At 41.1% G+C, this 24,217-nt stretch overlaps 2 protein-coding genes across 6 annotated transcripts in view; both read right to left on the reverse strand.

Moving 5' to 3' along the window:
- Positions 1–656: 656 nt before the first annotated feature.
- On the reverse strand, positions 657–13,659 carry smyd2a (SET and MYND domain containing 2a). Its single transcript, XM_029428499.1, has 12 exons — positions 13,349–13,659; positions 11,467–11,530; positions 10,503–10,613; positions 9,720–9,780; positions 6,463–6,590; positions 5,628–5,695; positions 5,344–5,446; positions 5,104–5,214; positions 4,490–4,610; positions 4,165–4,339; positions 3,313–3,421; positions 657–3,004 (listed from the first exon to the last, which is right to left on the reverse strand). Exons 1-12 carry the CDS (start codon positions 13,519–13,521, stop codon positions 2,921–2,923), a joined length of 1,308 nt encoding a protein of 435 aa, XP_029284359.1. The 5' UTR covers positions 13,522–13,659; the 3' UTR covers positions 657–2,920.
- Positions 13,660–16,504: 2,845 nt separating this feature from the next.
- The window catches only part of galnt2 (UDP-N-acetyl-alpha-D-galactosamine:polypeptide N-acetylgalactosaminyltransferase 2), a 52,692-nt gene continuing 44,979 nt past the window's right edge, over positions 16,505–24,217 (reverse strand). Inside the window, exons 12-17 of one of the 5 annotated variants that reach the window (XM_029459549.1) lie at positions 23,683–23,775; positions 22,719–22,802; positions 21,894–21,950; positions 21,663–21,789; positions 20,554–20,670; positions 16,505–20,112 (exon numbers count right to left, since the gene is read on the reverse strand). In XM_029459549.1, coding sequence (XP_029315409.1) covers positions 19,957–20,112; positions 20,554–20,670; positions 21,663–21,789; positions 21,894–21,950; positions 22,719–22,802; positions 23,683–23,775 — 634 coding nt within the window. In that variant the 3' untranslated portion in view covers positions 16,505–19,956. Of the gene's footprint in view, positions 20,113–20,553; positions 20,674–21,635; positions 21,790–21,893; positions 21,951–22,718; positions 22,803–23,682; positions 23,776–24,217 lie in introns of all 5 variants that reach the window. The other 4 variants (XM_029459538.1, XM_029459530.1, XM_029459562.1 and 1 more) reach the window with 4 other exon arrangements.

Here is a 24,217-nt window from a genome sequence, read left to right on the forward strand (position 1 = left end):
TGCTCTCCAGAGACAGACATCCTGAGAAACGCCTAATCTTACTAACAACCTACTCGTTGCTCTCCAAGATAAACAAACTATGGGCTGGGACGACAATGTTGAGCCCTGTGTGAGACTGAAGTTCACATTGGAACTAAAATATTTAAGATCCTCTTTCAAGATTTACACAGCTGAATTAGGAAAACGGTCTGCCTGGTATGATAATGCAGTACTACAGTACTAAGCAGTCTAGAAGTACTGTAACAGTTCACTGGAGTAAATATGTCTTATTCATGCTTAATGTTATCAATTGGTATGGGGTAGGACACCGGCGATGAGGTCTATTGACTAGTCTTCATATGGAATAACTGCTGTTTCCAGGTTTAGACATGTACCTTTGACAGGTTTGACTCTCAATAACAGATACAGAAAGGAAAAACCTCTGATTTGATGGTTGTGGTGGTTCAGGACCATTTATAGCACAGGGGCCAGAAATGCTTTTAGGGATGAAATAATTAACCATGACAGCAGCACTGCGGTTTGGACGATTTAAGGCTTGTGATATCTAACTGCCATTTTTCCCAAGTATGTTGTGTAAAAGGGATAATGCATCTCAAGAAACGTCCTGGTTAAATATGGGTTAAAACACAACAAAATAAGTATACACATAAATCAAAACAAGTGCCACACTGTCCTTTATTGAGTTCCACTGACATGGTACAGAAAGACATGAGGTTCAGGTTTAAATTATGCATTCCAATAGAACGTTCATGCCTCGTAAAGTAACAGCTCATCACAGAAACGGGAGAAAACATCATCTAGGTAGCCTTTCATATGGTTTTATTTGTGCGGCAGGATTATGGATTTTACTGTTTGAACCCGTGTGCCACAGGTTCTTTCATAAAATCACAGAAAAAATAAAACAAATCATATGTATGCTTTTGGAGTCTGGCTAAGAAGCACTCACATCCAGCAAACAGAGGGTTTAGATGTGTTATGGTTTGTGCAAACCAGCCTTAAAACCCTCTTTTCATTGTGTTTTTTTCTTTGTAAAAATAAAAAGTAAACATGTGGAACAGAGTTGCTGAAACGGTGCTTTAGGATTACCTATGCAAAAGGCAAGCACCTTCTAGATGCATCTTTGCAGGTGACAAAAAGAGTCACCGATGCAGAATTGCTACAAATATGACCACAGCCAACTCATAACGGGCTATTTTATAACCCTCAGTAACCCATGCATAAAACTGCATCCATAGTCAATAGTAAGCAAGAGGGAGAAGCTACAGGCATTAAAAAGAATAAAGGACTGTAGTTCCTATAGCGGTGCATTGCGAGAAAACTGCAGGCAGGCCAACAATCCACTAACAGAAATTGATTAAAAAATCTAAATAAAATGAAACAAAATGTGCTTATAGGTTTGCCATTTAGACATATTTGTCGCAATAATTGTACAAAATCTGAGTGCAGCAAGAACCCTTAAATAAGGTCCAGGTGAGGATCTTGACTCAACTTTTGAAGCCTCCTTCACACAATGCATGCTTAGTCATTTCTATATAATGTAACTGCTCCTCCTTCTTCTCATGATTCCAGGGTCATTAAAAACCATATGTCAAATGAAATACAAATGTACAAATGTCATTCATTCTTGTTGATTATAAAATTGTATGGTGAGGATGATATCCCTCCTCGTTATCACCTGCATGTAAAAGGTCATTTTACCAGGTTATACTGTAAATTAATATTCTGCCCACTGCTGCTTAAGTGATTTCATTCCCAGGGTAATGACAATCTGGATACATGCTGCTTTTGACAAAACACACACACACACACACACACACACACACACACACACACACAAAAAAAAAGGTTCAATCGTGCATCTCTTGAGAAAAAGGCAACAAAAGCTACAGTGTTGCGCCTTTTTTCCTGAGAGCAACGGGGCTCTGATCCCGGATCGTTGATCAGGTAATAGTACCAATGTCTTCACTGTGATTTAAGAGGTAATCTGGTCTCAGATCAGCACCCCTGCTTAAGGATACACTGTGAATAGAGAGTTATAGCTGGTTCCTTGTCAGTTAAACCCATGGCCCCCCCTTTGGTCAACAAGCCTCATATGAAAAACAATAAACAACATAAACATGCAACACTTTTTTGTGGTTCTTTAAAAACAAGCAAAACGCACTGTAAGACAAGCCGATCAAACCACTTCATTCAGGAATAGTTCTACAGTCTCTTCTCCTTTGCTACAGAGTAGCTGATGCATGGTCAGTTGTTATTTTTTCACAGTTTAAACAAGAACCAATGAAGTCAGAAACTCTGTTTGATAGAATTTAAATGCATTGGCTGGGAATCAGTAGTAATGCCGTTTATAACAACTACTCGCCAGCTTGTATAGAAGTCAAAATCATTGAACAACTGCTCTGTGCAGCTAAAACTGCTGCCAAAGACATAAATGATGGTGAAACACGGCCTGTTGACGAGTCTACAGAACGCAGTGAATGATTTCAGTCTCACAAGGAGAGAAAAACTGCAGACAATGGAGTTTATGTAGCGGTCACATGAAACGGTTGTTTCCTCCAAAAGACAACTTTAAAGGCAGTCATAAAGTTCTTTTTTACCACTGATGTGATCATTTTCTTTGTTATTTAAGTCACTTTTTTCATTCCAAACGATTTAATCCTGACTTGTCTGCTTTTAACTCCAGGTCTGACAGGAAGTACGGAGCCGCAGGTACAGAACAGGTCATTCTCAGCCACAATATGTTAAAGAAAGACAAAACACCCTGCCTACAAAGAGGCAAGAGAAACAATAGAGTGGGCGAAGAAAAAAACGGAGAGGTGTGAGATGGCATGGCATGCAGTTGTGATGTGTATTTGTGTTGTTGCTGCTTTAAAGAGAGGTTCATCAACCCAGTGCCTGTCTCTCTTTAATCTCTTATCGTTTACTTCTGCTCCTCGATTTCCCGTTTGACTTCTGCTACATAATTGTGATCCTTCCCATGAGCCAACTCCATGATGGCAACAGCCTGAAGACAGAAACAAGTGAAATCATTTAAAGACACGACAATCTTTGGACTTTTGGAGCCCACAGTATTTTCTACCATCACTTTGCCACCTATTAACCCATTTGTGTGACTATATTCAGTTTAGTAGTAACTGGTCTAAAGTCAGTACAGTACTACCAGCCCAAAATCTAAATATGGTATTGCCAAGAAAAACTCACTTTTCAGCCAAACAGGTTTGACCAATTTTGAAAATGTCTTCAGATGTGTGTAAAGGCAGAGAACACACAAATGGGTTAATGCACCAACTGGCCCGGTGTCGTTAAACTCACCTTCTTTAAAGCTTTGACTCCTTGTTTCTTCCTCTCCAGCCCCAAATACAGACGTCCCAGTTTCAGATACATAGACGCCACATTCAGAGAGTAGGGCGGGTAGTGAACACTGTAGGGAGAATATCATTTATACATCAAGCCAAGCAGGGAATGGGAGATGAAACAAGATCTCATCTATAGTTAATGTTACAATAGGGTCTGTTGTAGTGCTCCAAAAGTTCAAAACATATCAAGCTTGGAGAGTACAACAGTAAAACACATGTTAGATGTGTTGTGTACCACAGAGGGACAATATTACAGTGCACTAAACACAAGATAACATTTGTATTTTTTTTTAATATATATTCTTTATATATATTCTTTATATATACATATATATATATATTTTTTAATATATATATATATAAATATATATATTAGCAGATGAGAATAGTCGTATTAATGATTTATTGACTTCATAATTTAGAATAAAACAAAACATAATAACTATATATATATATATATATATATATATATATATATATATATATATTTATTTATTTATTTAATATGTTTAATCTATTTTTCATTCTAAAGTATGAAGTCAATAAATCATTAATAAGATTATTCTCAGCTGCAGAGTACAGTTAAAATAAATTATTAAAAGACTATTAAATTAATTTAAATCCACATTTTTTACAACTTTGTCCTGACAAACTTGAAATCTTATTACAAAACTGGGGTGACCTTTTCTACAGGGCATTATAATCCACCTAGTGGGATTGTCTGACAATAGCGCTACTGGTACAACCGATTGACTTATCTTATAATGATCTGTAGCATTACTGCCTCCTTCCTCATAGATTAATTCACCTGTATGGCTGAATGATCTTCTCTCCGTAGCTCATAGCTCCGTCCCAGTCCTGCATGTAGAGACAGACACCCATGGCCTGATACATCATGTGCAGCATGTAGACGTTGGTGTCTGCAAATATAGCTCCCATCTTCTCCTGGCTAAGCTCACACATCTCCAGCAGCTCACTGGGGGGTGCCAGAGAGTCAAGGAATAATAACACTAACAATGTGGAAGAAGTAGCGGAGGCTGGAGAGTGAAAGGTAAACTGACAGACAGAGGGAAAAGACTTAAGGTCAGAGAACATGGAAGATAAATACAGTTATAGACAGAGGAAGAGGATATTCTTGTAGTGTTTGGCTCTTCTGAACTCCTCGATGACACTCTTGGCGTAATAGACCATGGATCGGATTTCCTCTGGCTCCGGTGGAGTACTCAGCTTCCTGATCTCCATTTTTGCTTTGTCCTAGAAAGCAATGGAAAGGAATGACATAAAGAACAGTTGTACAGTCACACGTCCAACACAAGAAACTCTAAAGCTTTAAGGAAGTTATGCTAAAAGCACAACCGTCTTTTAAATATAACAGTTGCAACATGTCTCAATTTCTAACCATCGCACACACCAATCCTGAAACAACAATGTGTAACAGATGCAAAATGTACTTTTTGGTCCACCGGTCAAATGGCTAGTGAATGTTCACATTTGACCAGCCACTCAATCACTACCATTGTTTTTTTGGGCTGAAGGATATCTACCAGTCACTTGCATACGTGGCTGGTGCTTATATTGAGCCCTACGTCCTCTGAACCGTTTATCTGAAGCCTCCACTTCAGAAACTTGTCTTATCTGCTCTCTCCCATATGGTAACTACTCTCAATGCCAGAGAGGAGGGACACAAGGTAACACACTCCAGCTTTAACGAAGGCATACGAGCTTCAGGGGGAAAAGGCAACAGTACCTTAGATTTGCTGGTGCACTCAGTACACTGGCATATGAAGAAGTACGAATCTAACAACCTCTCTTTCCTGTCCTCTGTTGGATAGAGCAGGTCTATGTAGCTGTTCAAGACCTGCAGAGAGAGAGAGGGAGATGAAAAGTAAAAGCATGCATCATTTAAAGTAAAGACAGTAATTTCTTCATGATTGTATGTGGTCACGAGAAGTATCTTTGTTGCTAGAGGAGTCCAGTGTATACTTACTTCATCTCCGGGGTCGATCTCTTTGATAGCTCTGACCTCAGCCACTGTGCCTTTATAGGTCACTATGACATTAGGACTACAGCTGTGATTCATCAGTGCTACACTAGAAGGAGAAGCACAAAAGGTTTAAAGTGTTGAGCAGCTTTATGGTGTTGATGGTTTATGTACATGCTTCACTGATTATAAAAAAGAGAAAACAACTCAAATAATCAGAAGCAGCCGAGATATGTTAAAAGTTAAATACACTGATGAACGATGATGATGTGTTGGCATGGACAACTTACTCAGGAAAAACAGCTGATCCCAGATGGGAGAGCTCTTCATCCTCTATAGTGAAACCATTACAGTTAACCTGGAGACACAAAGAAAACACGAGAGGGGAGATGGAGCAAGTAAGAAAGGGAAGACACAAACCAACAGGGTGAGTAACATGATATGAGTAATACGTGTGTGTATGATCTGTGTGTGTAATGGGCCGTAACACTCCTCTGCTGAGGAGGTGGAGCAGGAGGAAATCCGGTAGTGGAGATTAAATGTAGCTGTCAGACGAGAAGCCAAAACGGCTGTTGGTGTAGCTTTGAGAGAAAAGGGACATCAGCACCGACAGACGAACGTCAGGAAAAGTCACCAAATGTAAGCTTAAAACAGTCTATATGTTAAACCTTTGCCAAAGTAAACTGTTTACACTAACCAGATCCTATGAAAATAAACTAGAAAGCTATGAATGACTCACTGCAGGCTGTTTCCACAGAGCAGAGGACAACAGAGGTTGTAATGCAGGTGGAGCCCCATATTGGTAACACTTGTGGGCACTGGGATAAATGCTGTATAAATAGATTTCATTTTCTTCCCAATTTATGTTAAAATGATCAAAGAAATGAAGTCAGAGTGTGAAGCATGTATGAGTACGAGAAGAGTGTACATGTAAACGCACTATATTTGCACACCGTGTGTCTAAATCTATGTTAAAGTCAACACCTGTCTATGTGTCGGCCAAACCCTCTGAGGATCTCCTAAAAGTAACAAAACACACCCAAAATCCTTGATCGGTCTAGAAACAGAACGTTTATTTATCAGTGCATTTCTAGGTGGGAAGGACGTGGTGTTATCCAAGGTTACCTGCGCAAAGAGTTCAGTGAGAGCCTGTTCGTCAGGGATGTCACTGATGTGTCGGGAGTAGAAGTGGTGCAGCGCTGCTATGTCTGCCTGGTTCAGCTCGTCCTTCTCACTGTCCATCTTATCTAAATCTGGAAAAAGCAATGAAACACAGATAGGAAAAGAATAAGAGACAACAAAGAGATGGAGGATGGAAAGGGACAATACATTTAAAAAAGGGATAGGGAGCAAAGGAAAGAGTTTGGCTGGTTGTGATAAACATGGGAGCCTCATCAGGCCACTTGGTGCACTTAAGACTTTAAGCACTCTTAAGTGTCTGAGGCAGTGCTTCCATTTTAGAAAAAAGGGATTACTAAAAGGGAAAATGACGACCAGCCAGGTTAAAAAAACAGGCACATGTGTATCTGATAAAGACAAGGTATAAATCATATACAGTAGTACTATTCATTGCTCCATAGAAGAACCAGTCAGTGTTAGGTGTAGAATTTACACCATGTGTCATTGTCAGTCAAACACCCCCCACACACACACACACACACACACACACACACACACACACACACACACACACACACACACACACACACACACACACACACACACCCCACAGACAGACTGGCAGCAGGTGGCCTCTGATTTGTGTTGTGTGCATGACAGACAGGTGTGAAGGATCATTATGTGACAATCCTCTAAAGACACATCTGAGCTTTCAACAGCTCAGACTAAATGATACCAAATGGAGCAGATAAAAACAGTTAGTGAGCACTTACATGGAACCGTCTTGTTTTATGTGTGTTTTGACAAATACATTATTTTATCAACTTTCAGTGTCTGATAATGATGTGAATCTTAAACTTGACTCGAGGTGAAACGGTATGAATATTTCAGATCACGATTATAGTGACAGAAATGATCACAGTATTGTTAAAATGTGCTGATGTTATTTATCATATAATTGTAATAATAATAATTATCTTCTATGTTACATTTGACTGCATGAAATGACCCCATGCACAATTTACATAAACACAAATGAGTCTTAAGTGAAAGTAGATGAAATGGGCTCAACAATTGATCCAATTAGAGAGAAGTCTAGTGCAGGAGTCTAGTGCGGGAGTCTAGTGCGGGAGTCTAGTGCGGGAGTCTAGTGGAGGAGTCTAGTGCAGGAGTCTAGTGCGGGAGTCTAGTGCGGGAGTCTAGTGCGGGAGTCTAGTGCGGGAGTCTAGTGGAGGAGTCTAGTGCGGGAGTCTAGTGCGGGAGTCTAGTGCGGGAGTCTAGTGCGGGAGTCTAGTGCGGGAGTCTAGTGCGGGAGTCTTGTGCGGGAGTCTAGTGCGGGAGTCTAGTGCGGGAGTCTAGTGCGGGAGTCTAGTGCGGGAGTCTAGTGCGGGAGTCTAGTGGGGGAGTCTAGTGCGGGAGTCTAGTGCGGGAGTCTAGTGCGGGAGTCTAGTGCGGGAGTCTAGTGGAGGAGTCTTGTGCGGGAGTCTAGTGGGGGAGTCTTGTGCGGGAGTCTAGTGCGGGAGTCTAGTGGAGGAGTCTTGTGCGGGAGTCTAGTGGAGGAGTCTTGTGCGGGAGTCTAGTGCGGGAGTCTAGTGCGGGAGTCTAGTGGAGGAGTCTTGTGCGGGAGTCTAGTGCGGGAGTCTAGTGCGGGAGTCTAGTGCGGGAGTCTAGTGGAGGAGTCTAGTGCGGGAGTCTAGTGTAGGAGTCTAGTGCGGGAGTCTAGTGTAGGAGTCTAGTGCGGGAGTCTAGTGTAGGAGTCTAGTGTAGGAGTCTAGTGCGGGAGTCTAGTGCAGGAGTCTAGTGTAGGAGTCTAGTGCGGGAGTCTAGTGTAGGAGTCTAGTGTAGGAGTGTAGTGCAGGAGTCTAGTGTAGGAGTCTAGTGCAGGAGTCTAATGTAGGAGTCTAGTGTAGGAGTCTAGTGCAGGAGTCTAATGTAGGAGTCTAGTGTAGGAGTCTAATGTAGGAGTCTAGTGTGGGAGTCTAATGTAGGAGTCTAGTGTAGGAGTCTAATGTAGGAGTCTAGTGCAGGAGTCTAATGTAGGAGTCTAGTGTGGGAGTCTAATGTAGGAGTCTAGTGTAGGAGTCTAATGTAGGAGTCTAGTGTAGGAGTCTTGTGCAGGAGTCTAATGTAGGAGTCTTGTGCAGGAGTCTAGTGTAGGAGTCTAGTGTAGGAGTCTAGTGTAGGAGTCTAGTGTAGGAGTCTAGTGTAGGAGTCTAATGTAGGAGTCTAGTGTAGGAGTCTAGTGTAGGAGTCTAATGTAGGAGTCTAGTGTAGGAGTCTAGTGTAGGAGTCTAATGTAGGAGTCTAATGTAGGAGTCTAGTGTAGGAGTCTAGTGTAGGAGTCTAGTGTAGGAGTCTAATGTAGGAGTCTAGTGTAGGAGTCTAGTGTAGGAGTCTAGTGTAGGAGTCTAATGTAGGAGTCTAGTGTAGGAGTCTTGTGCAGGAGTCTAATGTAGGAGTCTTGTGCAGGAGTCTAGTGTAGGAGTCTAGTGTAGGAGTCTAATGTAGGAGTCTAGTGTGGGAGTCTAATGTAGGAGTCTAGTGTGGGAGTCTAGTGTAGGAGTCTAGTGTAGGAGTCTAATGTAGGAGTCTAGTGCAGGAGTCTAATGTAGGAGTCTAATGTAGGAGTCTAGTGCAGGAGTCTAGTGTAGGAGTCTAGTGCAGGAGTCTAATGTAGGAGTCTAGTGCAGGAGTCTAATGTAGGAGTCTAGTGTAGGAGTCTAATGTAGGAGTCTAGTGTAGGAGTCTAGTGTAGGAGTCTAGTGCAGGAGTCTAGTGTAGGAGTCTTGTGTAGGAGTCTAGTGTAGGAGTCTGTAATTTGGACAGAGTTTAGTTTCCCTGCTACAATTCTTGTACGTAGTTTTGGGCTGACAAAGTTTTGGAGAACAAATGTTAACACGTAAGAGCTTCTCAGTTCAATCAGTCTCCCAGAGAAGAGGGTTGACTACCTTGCCCAAGGGCACAGCTGCAGTAGTTTTTAAAAAGGAGGGTAGAGAACATAAAATTACAGCACCCAGAACCCTGGGATTTAAATCCCAGAGCTCTGCAGACTTTGAGTGAATAAAAAGACAGAACCAGGACCGGAGGCTACAGCTGAGGATATTATTAGACACACTGCTACAACTGCAGAGACACAGACAAATGTCTCACACACACACACACACACACACACACACACAGAGTGTAACTAAAAGTGCACATAAAAGTAACTAAACGTGTACACGCTCATGTGTTCATACACACACACACACACATCTACTTACGGGCTTCAAACTCGCTGACCAGTAGCACCCTTTCTGAAGGGGTGCGCTCTGTTGTGACTCTCTGCAACACAAAAGTAATTTTAGTCAAAAAAAAAGCTAAATCATCAAAATAAAAATACAAAATAACCTAATTTTTCTGCTTTATTACAGCAAATGCTTTTATAAAAAGGCTTTCTGGCCAATTAAGAAGTCATTAAAACACTATAACAGTAGAGCAGCTGCTGAGCACAAATGGATGACAGCAGCACTGGCTTCAGGAACTCCGTGTTCAATGGCACCAGAACCAATTTAAACACACAGATAAAATAACAACACAACAAGGCGCGTGGCAAAAGTATAGTTTGCTCTGATTTAAATGTTTTTTGTTGGCTCACAATCTGGCCAAAGCTGATGCCACTCTGAACAAGTCATCTTTTGCAAATACAGTACATGAACAGCAAAGACATGATACCTCATGACACTATTCATGCAAAAGTACACAAATGAGTTGCGTCGCTGCTCACAGCTGCGTTATTGACTAAAATATGGTCTAGCACATAACATTAACTTATAAGGCCAGCCACTTAACTACTCTTTATTTATAAAGTTTTAAACTATGTTGACTTTTCAGTCAAATTCACAGTTAGTTTCTATTTAGGCGCTTTAGTCTTTAGTCTAGTTTAGTTTTTATTGATTTTAAAATTGAGAAGGCTGTTGCCTCATCTATCTTCTCTTATATTTCTAGCGGTTTATGTTCGTCATGTCCTGCATAGATCTCTGAATGTTGAAACATTTCTACTTTACCTGTTTCATGATGATTCGAGCCACCAATCTGACAGTCTCTGATGGACACCAGTTTTCCCCGTAGGCAGACATAGCTACACACTCCAGCTTATGCATGGGCCAATCGCCTCTCTGCACGCACGCACACACACACACACACACACACACACACACACACCACACACACACACAGAAATAACAAGTTAGTAACCCTCCATTATTACAGCAAGTAATCCCATTCAACAGGACAATACATGAGACAAAAAGCAAGAATGTGTGAGAGAATTAAATCAACATTATGGATGATAAATTATTTTTATTATCACAAAGCAAATCATCCGTAAATTATTGGTCATGGCACTTGTACCCCAGTCTATTGCTCTCTCTCTCTCTCACACACACACACAAAAGAAAACTGCAGTGCACCGAGTGTGTTTTGTGCCATGAAACTAAAACTGAGACAGAGGCAGAGGGCGGATAGACCGAATTGTCATAGCAACTGTGCCTGCATGGAGCTCTGCTGGAGTGGTTTTCAATGTGTGGTCCAACGTCCCAATATGGGTCACAAGAACAATAAAATAGGTTATCTTGCTAAATTGGTAAATTGCTGACGATAATCAAATGATTTGATCGCTGCTTTTTCTCATTCTCTTTGTCCTTCTATTAAAACTGAACTGAATAAGACCAAAACAAATGATTACAGATATTTTTAGGACAACACATTTTGTTTAGTAAAAATGGCTCTTAGTGTTCTGCATAAAATGTATCTATGATCAGTTCCTTTAGTTAACAATCCGACTAAAGATCTGCACATTGTATTCACTGTTTTTCTGATTCTTGCATTAGTTAGATTCTTTTGATCCAACACCTGTAAAAGTTACCCTTCAACCTGTTTATCTTCCGTTTCTTTAGTTAACCATGGAAACTGTCACACACACAGAAACTACAAACCCGCCATGAAAATGCAAAAAGGAAGCGGTCTTACCTGACAGTCAACATTGCAGTAGTAGGCCTGCTTACATTTGCCACACTTGAAAAGGTCTTCTCTCCTGTAATGAGACAAAGACATAACATAACTTCACTACAGCTGCGATAAGTGGGCCGGTGTAACGTTTTGTCAGCAGGATTCAGTAGGGAGACATCTTCACCTGATGCTTTGAAGTTATTATCCCCTGACATTTAGATAGTTGGTACATTTATTGTTAAACTGAAGGTGAATTTGACAGTCTTGTAGTCCAAATATCTCTTCTACAGCAAGAGATGCATTCATAAAGAGTGTTTCTGAATGAATATTAGCAAATTTACACACATGTCCACCCCCCAACCCCCATTGCACACATGCATCCCTGGCCTTCTCATTCTGGCTGCTCCTCTCTTCGGACACATGGACCACTATATTTAGTACCCTAACCTTTTACTGCTCTATAAACCTTAACGGCAGCTTAGGTAGGACGCATGTGTGTATGAAAGTGTGAGAGGGAGAGTTCATTTAACTGTAAAAAGTCTCATAAAGAGCGTCCAAGTGCATCAGATCTCAACAGAATAAGAAAGCTAGAGAGTGGAAACTTAAAGGTTCAGTGCTCTGCAGTTTAATCCTTCTCTGATGTTTTGTACGCAGTATGCCCACACACACACACACACACACACACCTACATATGTCAATACTCTATGAATGCTGTAGGCTGCCCTTTACAACCACTCCACATCCTGCACTGTAACTGGAGCAGGAAACTAGCAACAAATGACTCAAATTCATGTTCAACTGATGACTGCGTGTCAACTTTAAACCTAAAAATAACAAAGACGGACTCTGATATCCTGAAGACTGCAGGTTTCTCTTTGACTGCATAAAAACATGTGAAGGATTTGTAGAGATACAAACAGAGAGTTCTTTCACGTGTAATAGTGTAAGCACAAATGTCACACTATGACATAAAGAAAAGGTTAAAAACCAGTGAAGTGCGCACGTGAGCATACTCCCAGTGATCAGTGGTGGAAAGTAACTGAATACATTTACTCAAGTACTGTACTTGTACTTCCACTCTTGTACCAGTATATCCATTTTATGCTTTCTATTTCACAATTCAGACTTCACTACATTTATTTAATAACTATAGTTACAAGTTACTTTGCAGATTTACATTCTTGAAACAAATCATAACTCAACTAGTAAATTATGACATATTATTATTATACATAAAGATACCCAGCAGTGTACAAAGTAAATACAATTAGCTCCACCTTTACCAGCTACCAGTGATGAAGACATTAATGAATAATAATAATAATAATAATAATAATAATAATAATAATACATGCAATAAATATAATCCAGTAATATAATACATAGGATTCAGAAATGGGCCATTCTGCATAAGGAGCTGTTTTACTTTTGGTACATTATGATGCTACTTTTACTTGAGTGCGATTTTAAATGCAGTACTTTTAGTTATAACATGGTATTTGATCTGAATACTTCTTCCACCTCTACCTGTGATTATGAGGAGCCCATTTAAGAGTATGTGATAACATATTAATAGACTCAATAAGACTATGGGAAAGCAGGTTTCTTTAAAACCACCACAGTCAGGTTATTGTACTTTAATGTTGCCATCTATTTTAGACTGTCCTGACTGCAGTGCTTCAAACTAATGCTGCAGTGTCAGTCAGGTGAGCTGCCTCCCTGCACTGACCCACTTCAGTCTGCAGAGGTTCACGAGCTAACCTAGCTAGGTATGGAGGTTAGCCAGCGTCCAACTGGACACTTCGCTCGCGATTTTAATAAGTTAGGCTGAAAAGAAAAGCCACACCGACCCGGAGCTACCTGTCTCAGGTGTGTTTCCCCAGCTGTGTGAGAGAGATGTTACCTGCAGAAGCAGTTCTCACAGTGCGCTCCTCTCTCATTCACTGTCAACACGTACGAGTAGGCAGGGCAGGCGAACACCAGCTCCCCCTCCGCGAAGTGCCTCACCGCCCGCAGGCCTCTGCCACTGCCCGGGCTCAGGAACCTCTCCGTCCCCTCGACACCTTCGTTCGTCATGTTTTTGTTTTGTTTACGGTTCTTCTGTCAGATACCACCGAACACCACCTGTGTCTGCTGAGTGCTCTCCTAATCAGCTTCTGCCCTGAGCCCCGGCTTCTTCTCCCGTCCTCTGGGTGTCCGGTGTGGCTCTCATCGCCCCCTGCTGGAGAGGCGACAACACTGCATGTGTGTGTGATGCACGGTCAGTGGTGGAAACAACATTAAGATCATTTACTTAAGTAAAAGTACTAATACCACACTGTGAAAATGATCCACAATAGGTAAAAGTCAGACATTCAAAATGCTACTTAAGTAAGAGTATGTCATATAAGATTAAATAATAAGATTATTGATGGAATAAAAAAAAGGGGGTAGGACTTGATAAGTGTTCAGTTCTTCCTACACCTTGTTGGACATGAAATACATAATTATGTTGATTATTAAGAGTTTGATGTATGTGTTTTCTGGCTTGTTTTGTTTTCTTATTTATATATTATTTTGGAAATAAAATCCAAATAAATCTTATTGTGAAAATATTGTTTTTTTAATATCAAGGAGTGCTATATCTGTATTGCATTGTTGTCCTGACAATAAAGTAATTAAATATTATATATGATGTCTCTTGATCTTGGGGGGGATTCGATTCCATCCTACTTCCTCCATTTTAGATTAAAATAAAATAAAGATATTTATATAAACATGGAGAAGTAAAAGTGAAATGTGCATATTGTACTATAATATGGAACAATAAATATGTATGTTACAATATATACAGCAGTGTAATAATATTAATGCTGACACGATCGTCCGCTACCCTCAGCCTGCTTCCCCAGCACATTACAGCAAACAGGATAGCACAAATTAATAATCATTAATTATACTTTACTTTCTGTCTGTCTGTCAGATTGTGTCCCTTCCGGTTTGACCTACAGTATGTTTTCTCCAATGTTGGATGTAGTGATGATGAATAGGATTAAGTTGTCATGTGTTAACTGCCTGCTTCACAATTTATTTTATACAAATTGCCTGCATTGTACATATCCTACTTACTCCTCTAAGCTTTTTAAAAACAGTCATGCTTTCTCCTGTTCTAATTTTGCATGTTGTTTTTTATTGTTGTTTGAATGGTTAATTAAATATCTGATCAAGAGTACAGATTACAGAACCACGACTGTCTTCTCCAGTTGTTACAAAATACAACTTTAAAGTTAATTAAAAACATGGAATTGCCTCAAGTATTTGTCCATATAATGCACATTGCATTATAAATGTGTGACTACATTAAGCACATTATCTTGCCCCAGTAACCCGTCTCTGCCGGAGGAAATATAACCCATCTGCTTTGTCCTGAAATGTGAGGCTTAGCAGATATTAAGATTGGTCATTCCAGTTATACAGTGTATTGTGTGGTTATTAGGACCAACATATGTAGACGTGTAATTAATTAAAAGGTTATTTATTTTATTTTAACGTTTCCCAAAAGACCATCTTCTGACGATGGAGGTCCAGTTCCACAGCTGTATAACTTCATGATACTCTGGGTATGTTTGTGTTGGTGCTATAAGTTTGTGCGCACGCACCATCAACCACGGAAGCGGACCAAAATACTCGACACCGTTTAGTTTATATATATAAATGCATTTATTTAAGTTAATCATTTCTCCTCATTCAAAGTAGAATTTCTGCAGTATCTATAAAACAGGGGACAGTTAGAAGCGCTGTACAGTCTGACAACAAAACTAAGAACCGCGGCTGAGTACACTGTGTATATATGTACATACTGTACACACACACACTGATGTAGGTATATACAAAAATATACACTTTTACATGTGTGACCACCCCCCCCCCCTCGTATCACATCGCCCGCCACTGTCGTTCAATGAAGCCACACTCCTCTCAGAAAACACATCCTCACCCCCTTAGTTACTGTTTCACCTTGCATCTGTCATTACTGGTTGAAGAGACGAAACGATGGAGGAGCTTAAGCAGTCCTGAGCTGGATGTCTCCACAGGGCTTTTCACATATCAAAGAGGGCTCTTCTTCTGTAAATCCTAAAAGGGGATTTAAGGTGGGCTGAAGGGGGGAAGACATCCCTCGTTAGGACGAATGATGACATATTTCTGATCCCCGTTTGAGGGGAGAAGCTGAGAGGACACAGCTTTGACCTTCACACCTCTCTCGTTAACCTCCACCGTTGATCGCTTCCCATTTGAAACAGAGTGACGTGAAGTATGAATAAAGTCCTACTGGCTCAGTGGGACAGACGCTCTTGTTCACTGACTGGTCTTCAGTTATTCACCCACAAAAAGATCATTTGTAAATCAATCACTCACCCAGTGTTACCTTGCATTTGTGAAGAAAAACTTAAGTAGATGGGGTCAGCATTAACAGCAAAACTAGATCAAAACATCAGTCTACACAACTCGTGCAGTATAATTCTCATTTATTCAGTTGTTAAAAGCAGCCCCCCCCCCCCCATTCGCTTAAATTCATCAAGAACGTTCTCAGTTTTTAGATTCTTCGTTCACCGTGGAGGCATGCGAGAAAAACAAAGTTTTCTTCCCGTATTTAAGGTAACAGGGTGATTCATTGATATACAAACATTCATTTAGGGGTGAAGTATTCCTTTAAGGTGAATAAAGATGCCAGTCTCTCACTATCACACACACAGAGACACACACACACACACACACACACACACACACAGTTCTGCCTTAACAAGCATTTTGCAGACAAATTTAAGGACATCAAATAAGCTGCCAAATTTGTACGCTGTGTTCATCATAAGACTGAAAACAGATCATCAGTTAAGAGACGTCCCCGGGGTGTCCTGCAGGTCTAACTGAGACTGGGAAGAAGAATGAGATACACAACATATACCATCTGCACATGTGCAACGAGTTCTCTGCGACTCATTCTGCATTTCCAAAGACTTTTACCCTTTCTCATTCTTCCCCATACAGCGAAAACAGGAAGGAAAACTTTGGCACATTGTGCTAAAGATGTAAACATTTAATCATCCAATCAAAATGAGGTGCTGGACTACTTAATTATTACAGTCATTTCCTCTGCGTATAACATAACAAATAAAATAGCATTCTTTTCATCCTCACAAGAATAAGACTGGTTTAAAAAGAAAAGGCTTCAAACAACATTTCTGAGCCACGTAGCAGACAGTACTGGCATGGTCACTGGTGTGCAGTTTGGTTCTCATGCCTGTTCAGTTTGTACTGCCTGGCCTGTTTTAATAGGGCTGAATCAACACTTTATTCACAATCGAAAGAAGCAAAGACAAAGAAAATGTGATTAAGAAAAACGTCTGAAGCTCTCCGGTGGTGCATCTGCAGTTCTTTCTTGTTCTGATTCTGTACTCGTTACCCACAATAGAGGGCGCTATACACCACTAATAAACATCATCATGTTGTCCTCACTTACAAGGACAAGGGCCAGATACTGCAACAGTGAAGACCTCCTGGTTTGAGGTTCTCATTGTGAACAGCATTTAGGCAAGAAAATCTGATGACAAATGTTAATAGTTGAGGAATTGCCACAGTTTGATGTCAAAAAGATACCAAATTAGCTACAACATTTGTGTATCTACCCCCATTACCAGACCAGGACCTGACTCTTCATACACAAGAATGAGATGTCACAAAATAATGAATTAAAAATGATAGTTTACAACTTAAATTTCAATCAGCTCTTCAGTTTTACAATTATTGATTTGCAACATTCTTAAGAAATTAAGACACAACTGAGAATGTTTTTTTTCTAAAGTTTCCAAACAGAATGGCGTTAAAAGAAACACCAAACATGTCCAGTACTCTGCGGTAAATTCACCTCCTGCTTCACATGAAATCCAACTGAAACCTCAAATAGGATTTGGGCCCTCGAGTGTCTGGTCACCATGGCAACAGAAAACTTTCCTCACATATCGGCTCGCCCTCGGGTCTGACCTCGTACCCGCGCGTCCTGTGCCTCGCAGCACAATGCGGCGACCTGTCAAGTGATAGGCTTTTCTACCAGCTGCAGCCCCCGCTGACCTTCTCCACTTCACTCACTCACTCCGCTTACAGACGTGTGAACGTAGAAGACAAGGCAATCATCAGGTACATGGAACAAAATGGCAGCGAAACAAACAAAGTGATGGAACAGAGGATGGAAAAGAAATCGGACAGCACAGCAAACATGACCAGCTGTCTTTGTCCGTTTTGGTAACACCGTAAAACAAAATCAACATTTACAAGTACAGATGTGAATGTGAGAGAAATATTGAATTGGATTGACACTAAAACACTTGAGGATGCAGCTTCTTTCTGGAATAAACTAGGAAATAGGGGGTTTTTATAAGCCATTTCTGTTGTGCCGTATCAGAGCAGTGAAAATTAACCGGTGTTAAAGTCCAGGAGAGACTAGTGTTGCAAAGATGCACAACAGGCATCAGGTGATGGAATAGCAAACAGATAAATGTACTGCAAATGGTATCTGTAACACTATCAGGTAACAAAAAAATGAAGATGTGGGACAGTGCTGTACAATGGCAATGAAATCTTGGACCACAGAATAAAGTAGCTCGCCAAGATAAAGGAGAAGTGTTCTCATTAGTACTTTGAATCAGCAAAAACCGAGCAGACGTGCTTGTGCAATCAGAAAAATCTGCTCACCTCAAGCAGAAACAGAGTGGGGACAAACAGTAAAACCTTGTTTATTGCAGTTCCAAACTTTGGAACAGATGGCTCATCTAACAGGCACAATGAAGAAAAACAACATGTTGATGGAAACCACTACTGACTGAGTGCATCTGTGGGAGCTGGTTGGTGATACATGCAGCTACAAGGAGCTTTTAAGAACACATGTGCATGCACATTTCATACAGTTTGACTAGTCAGGAACAGATTTTCTTTTTTTGCATAAAAACTGTTCTCAGACTGGAATAAGCAAGGTTTTACTTTGTCAACAAGAAGAGGGACATCGGGTGTCAAGTCTGAAATGCTAGGCGTATACGAGAGTTTCCTTCTTTTGCCGTATAGCAGGCAGGTGTGTGTTGAAAGTACAGAAACAAACATCTCAGTCATGTGTAGGTATCTCGTCGTGGTGATATTATAAATAAATGTCTGTTATACTTTTACAGCCAACACCTTTTATCTCTAGCGAAAAGAGCTGCAACATGAAGTCCAGCTCGGGTGTGACAGTAACCTTCCTACAATGGCAATGTTAGACAAATAAAATGATGTGTGCAGGAAAAGAAGAAGTATAAAGTGAGCGGCTCCACAGGGAGCGGTTAGAGAGCAGCGAGAGTATGTAAAGAAAACCCTTTTAATCGATCCTCTGGTATTCCTTAAAAACACAAAAACATCCATTCGAAATTTGGTTCCATTTCATAACAAAAGTAAACAAAAAAAAGACTGTTAAGATTTTCTTTTTCTGTGTAGTTTCTTTAGAGACATAATGGTGTAGACGTGAAGATGCTGTGGCAGCCAGTGCTACAGCCCGACGACAAACAGTAAATCCTGAGGGGTGGCTTCAAGACACTTCCTGGTTTCAGGAACTGCACTTCCGGCCAAACCAAACCGGTGTCAGGCCCCCATCCAAAAGCAAAGAAGCTCCTCCCTTAACTCCCTCCCCATGACACAATCTGTAGAAATCATAGCAGAACACACAGCATTCTTCTCTCCACTTTGCCTCTCCTTTCTCCGTTGATCCTGTGAACCAATGACAGTAAACGAGAGAGAAAGCTCAAGAACTCGAGTCCATTTCCTCGCTTCACATCACTCTACACCGAAACCACAACCCGAAGCCTCCGTCTGCCGTCGCAGGCTCTAGCTTGACGTGGTGAAACAAAGAGAGGGGGGGAGAGAGAGAGAGAGAGAGAGAGAGAGAGAGAGAGAGAGAGAGAGAGAGAGAGAGAGAGAGAGAGAGAGAGCAACAACACCATCGTCCCCTTCCTTTAAGAACGGAGAAAAAGAAGATTCTGCGAAGCCTCCGTGGAGAGTTAACAGTGAGAAATAAAAAATATTAATAATAAAATTACAAAGTAAAAAGTCTTCTACCTCACTTGCATTAAAGAAAGTAAAAGAACACAATTTGCCTCTGGAACCATCAATGAAAAAACACTGAGGTATGTAGTTTGGATGGAAAGCCTCTTCATCGCTTTTATCCTCATCATGATCATCACTGTCACCATCCACCAAATACAGTCAGTTTCCTGTTTACTCTACAAGCCCCTCCCCCAGTGGGTGTGGCTCTTTGTTGTTTAGGGAGGGGTGAGGGTGGGGGAGAGGTGTATAGACGTGACTGGCTGCACCTCTGAGGAGGAGGAGCGAGAGGGATCCATTTATCCATCAAGTTAGTCTTTCTCCTTGAGTCTGTTTCCATCTCTTTATCTGTGTCTCAGAGTCTGTTGGTGTCTCTATCCAATATCCAGCTCTTCCCAGGGTCTGTAGCGCCCCCTATGATTGTAAATTGAGGGTGAACTTCCACTGTTGGTTGAGGCTCGGGCTGCAGACCTCCACAGTGAGTCCGCCCATCCTGGCACTGCGGCTGTCTAGACAGAGGTTACTGCCCACGTGACGAAGCTTCGAGTTGGACTCAATCTGCTCCCATTTCTGGTGAAACACAACATGTTTTATTTATTTTTATTTAACTGGAATATTCCCATTGAGATTCAGAATCCTGGCCAAGACAGCAGCATAAAGCGTTTGCCCATAAATCAACAAATTACATCAAACAATGCATTAAGTGTTTAGGAACAGGACGTGTGCATTCAGTGGTCAAATAGTCTTAGAACCTTCCATGCTGATCAAATAATCCACGTTAAAGCACTCTCCCCACAGACGGGGCTGGTTTGAGGAATGACGTCCATCATTTGTCTGTTTGAGAGGTTGATTGAGTCGTTGATATATTTTATTTATTGATTTTAGGAGTCAGTAGTGAACATAAATAAGGAGGCATAAGCATATTAAGTATAGAAATGTGAGAAATGATATTTACTTAACAAGTGAGAGCACAGCTGTGGTGAACAGTCACAACAAAGAGGGTGTTTCTACCTGTCTGCTGTCGTTCTCTCGACAGCCTTGTAGTTTGATGAGGGAGCCGGCCGTTCTGTCCACCACGGTGAGACACAAGTCCATGTGTTTGACTGACTTATCCTTGGTCAGGGCCCACTCCTTGACAAAAATGGATACATGTTAAAACATTAGCATATACACACACTTCTGCAAGCCTACGGATTTGGGTTAGGGATGTTCTGGGCAAGCGATGATCCAAGTCTTTTCAGACGAAGCATCGGCCAATGCCATGTTGACATCTGAAGTACTGCACATTATTGGTCATGAAATCAAGCCAGTAAGAAACCTTAATAGCTGCATACTTGAAAAAATATGCACATTTAAAAACTACGAGCAAAGACAGATCAACAGTGACATAAGAACGGACTTAAAATATCAAATACTAATCAAACAAAAGGGTGTCTTCGTCAGATTGGTAGATCCAGTGCGTCTTAGATGTAAGACCAGCTCTTCACATCAACACAGAAAAAGGAACACTGTTGTGACTTTACTTCAGTATCTGTGTGATATCGTACGCTACAGTGAAACACCCAAAGAAAGAATCATGAGTGTGCAACAAGACGTGTTCCCTCAAAGCGCCGTATTGTCATTTACATGTCTAATTAAATAGAGCGTCAGTTAATTTCAAGATAGATTTGAGAGCATAAAATTTGGTTTTAAAAATTAAAATCTACTCATGTGGCACGTTTCTGTTACAGTTACTGCAAAAATGATCCTGTTAAACCAAACGTGAAAAGCAAATGTTTGTTAACTATGTGAAACCAGTTTACCCAGTAAGTCAACAAAAACTGTCGAGCTATTCTAGGAAACTGCAAACATGCTGGTACTGGTTAAGTTTGCAGCTGTACTGACATATAGACGACATCTATTAACCGTTAAAAGATTTCATGTAAATATTCACTTACTGCAAGTTAAGGATGATAAGATCAACCGACCTTTGTTTGAACACATGTTTTTCTCTTTTAAGAAACTACAGTCTTGCTAGAAACAAAGTGCTCTCACCACCGGTGCCACCACCTGCCAAGCAAGGCGCTTTAGAGCAAAGGATTTCACAAGCTGACCTGTGTGTGCCGCCGTACTAACGCTACCTGGTTTCCCCCAGCGTTGTGGCATTCGTAGACGCCCACCACCCCGTCAGCGAAGTGACCCAGGGTGTCCAGACAGTTTCCTCCTTGCTGCAAGGCTCCGAACGCTATGTCCTGGTGGTCTGGCACTCTGAACACACACAAACACCGTGCTGTTAAATATATTAACTCGATCATGCTTGTATCAAATCTATAAAAGATATCAAGTAGGGTGTGAATCTTTCGGTATCTCACGATTCAATTCGATTTCGATTCTTGGGGTCACGATTCGATTCAAAACGATTCTGGATTCTGTACAAAGAGGTGCTAATTTCAGACTCTACTGCAGTCCGCTGTGCGCTAACAATTTCAAGTTATACAAAAATGAAAATGCTGCCTGTTACATAAATGAAATGGTTAGGCTCACAGAGTTTTACTAAAACTGGTATTTTGTGTGATTTTTAAACACAACTTTGACTTGCTGTGTGGGATTACTGTCCATCAGTAGGAACATCGAGTTCTTTTGCAGAACAAAAACTTTTGTAAATAGATTCTTCAGAATCTTGGAAGATAAGATTCTCGTTTCTTACATGAATCGATTGTTTCCCCCTCCCCTAATATTAAGGCTAAAAGTAACACTAAAGAGATCAGCAGTAGTGTGAGCTAAATAGAGAATAATGTTATTCTGACAATATAACCTGAGTAACATTTGAAACTATTAAACATTTATAAAATATTAATCTCATTCATGCAAGTGACAAATTGCAAACCTGACAAAATATAATAATGTGCCTGAGTCATAATTGCTAGTCCGGGGTTAGTCATTAGTGTCACCACAGTCCTTTGCGAGTCTAATTAAAGTATGAAACATTAGATCCCAGCACACAGGAGATCACAGTCATACTGATACTCCTGGCAGAGCTGTGGTCTCTTACAAACCCCGTCCTCGTAATACTGAAAGTGCCACTCAGAAGAGAGGTTTTCCTAAATGTCATTCAAGTCTTATTACAGTTCATAATATCATATATTGCGTCGTACATGTTCCCTATCAGATTACTTAAAATGCTCCAATCTTCTTACCGCAGTTCAGGGTAGACGTTCTCCAGGTACCATTTGAATGGTTTGCATCCTAATCTCTTCTTCATCTCCATACGACTCTGGATACTGAGAGAGAGCGAGAGAGAGAGAGAGAAGAGAGAGAAGAGAGAGAAGAGAGAGCGAGAGAAGGAAGAGACGAGAGAGAGAAGGAGAGAAGAGAGCAAGAGAGAGAGGAGAGAGAGAGAGAGAGCAAGAGCGAGAGAGAGAGCGAGAGAGAGGAGAGCGAGAGAGAGAAGGAGAGAAGAGAGGAGAGCGAGAGCGAGAGCGAGAGAGAGAGAGAGCAAGAGCGAGAGAGAGGAGAGAAGAGAGAGAGCGAGAGAGAGAAGGAGAGGAGAGAGAGAGAGAGAGCGAGAGAGAGAGTGAGAGAGAGAGTGAGAGAGCGAGAGAGAAAGGAGAGAAGAGAGAGAGAGCGAGAGTGAGAAGGAGAGAAGAGAGAGAGAACAAGAGAGAGAAGGAGAGAGCGAGAGAGAGAGGAAGAGAGAGAGAGAGACATTTTTTAAATGATAGATATTCTGTGAGGGCAGAATAGGCACAGAGTAACAGGGAGCTAGTTCACAGATACAGTGAAATAAAGTAACAGAAGACACCAGAACATTCATGGATCCAATAATACAATTATAACTAGCCTGTTAAATATCAATGTACAGATGTTTCATGGTTCTTTGCTCCTCTTTACCAACGCATCGTGTCCATCATGTTGTTTTACTTTGATTGTGCCGTCATAATCTAACAGTAATGCCTTCAGCACGTCGAATAACATGGCATTTTGACTTTTTGCCCTCTTTTAGGCCAAATTAACTGCCTCATTTCCCTCCCGTTACAGCTGACATGCTGCTAATTGGCAATCCAATTAATATGCCCATTCACACGGCTGCTTTCGTAATTTTATGATCTAGTTACAGTATGCGGTCTGACCCCTGTAGGGCTCATACGTCATGGTACTTACTTTCCGTAGGGGACATTTCTCGCTGAGGGGACAGCAGCATAGTAGAAGTTTTTATACTCATCCATCCACACCTCTGCGGCTCTCCTGGTGTTCCTGAGAGAGAGGCGAGAGAGGGAAAATGAGGGAAGGACGACGAACAGGGAGAAAATGTTGAGGTGTGACAGAAGACGGACAAAAGGAGACATGAGGTGAGGAAAATCAAGGTTGGAGTTGGAAATAATGACAGAATGAAAATGAGACGGAGAGTTTGAAAAACATGTACGGAGGCACATAATATGAGGATAAAGGTACGTGCTGTGTGTGTGTGTGTGTGTGTGTGTGTGTGTGTGTGGTGGCCAAGACCCATGGCATGAGACAGACAAAACCCTTTCATACATCTTTCAACTGACAGCCATAAGAGTGCCAATAGTTAAACAGACAAATGTTAATTACTTTTTATGTTTTCCAGTTATTGCATTCACTAGTCAACAGTGCGTGTGTGTGTGTGTGTGTGTGTGTGTGTGTGTGTGTGTGTGTGTTGTGTTGTCAAGCACAG

This window comes from Cottoperca gobio, chromosome 3 (genome assembly GCF_900634415.1).
Source record: "Cottoperca gobio chromosome 3, fCotGob3.1, whole genome shotgun sequence".
NCBI lineage: Eukaryota > Metazoa > Chordata > Actinopteri > Perciformes > Bovichtidae > Cottoperca > Cottoperca gobio.

Excerpts from the sequence above, each read along its gene's own strand:
- smyd2a (XM_029428499.1), bottom strand. The coding sequence starts at position 13,521 with ATGACGAACGAAGGTGTCGAGGGGACGGAGAGGTTCCTGAGCCCGGGC. Across the intron at positions 9,781-10,502 it reads CTCGAATCATCATGAAACAG|AGAGTCACAACAGAGCGCAC; the intron begins GTAAAGTAGAAA and ends TTTGTGTTGCAG. Across the intron at positions 5,447-5,627 it reads GGATCAGCTGTTTTTCCTGA|TGTAGCACTGATGAATCACA; the intron begins GTAAGTTGTCCA and ends TTCTCCTTCTAG.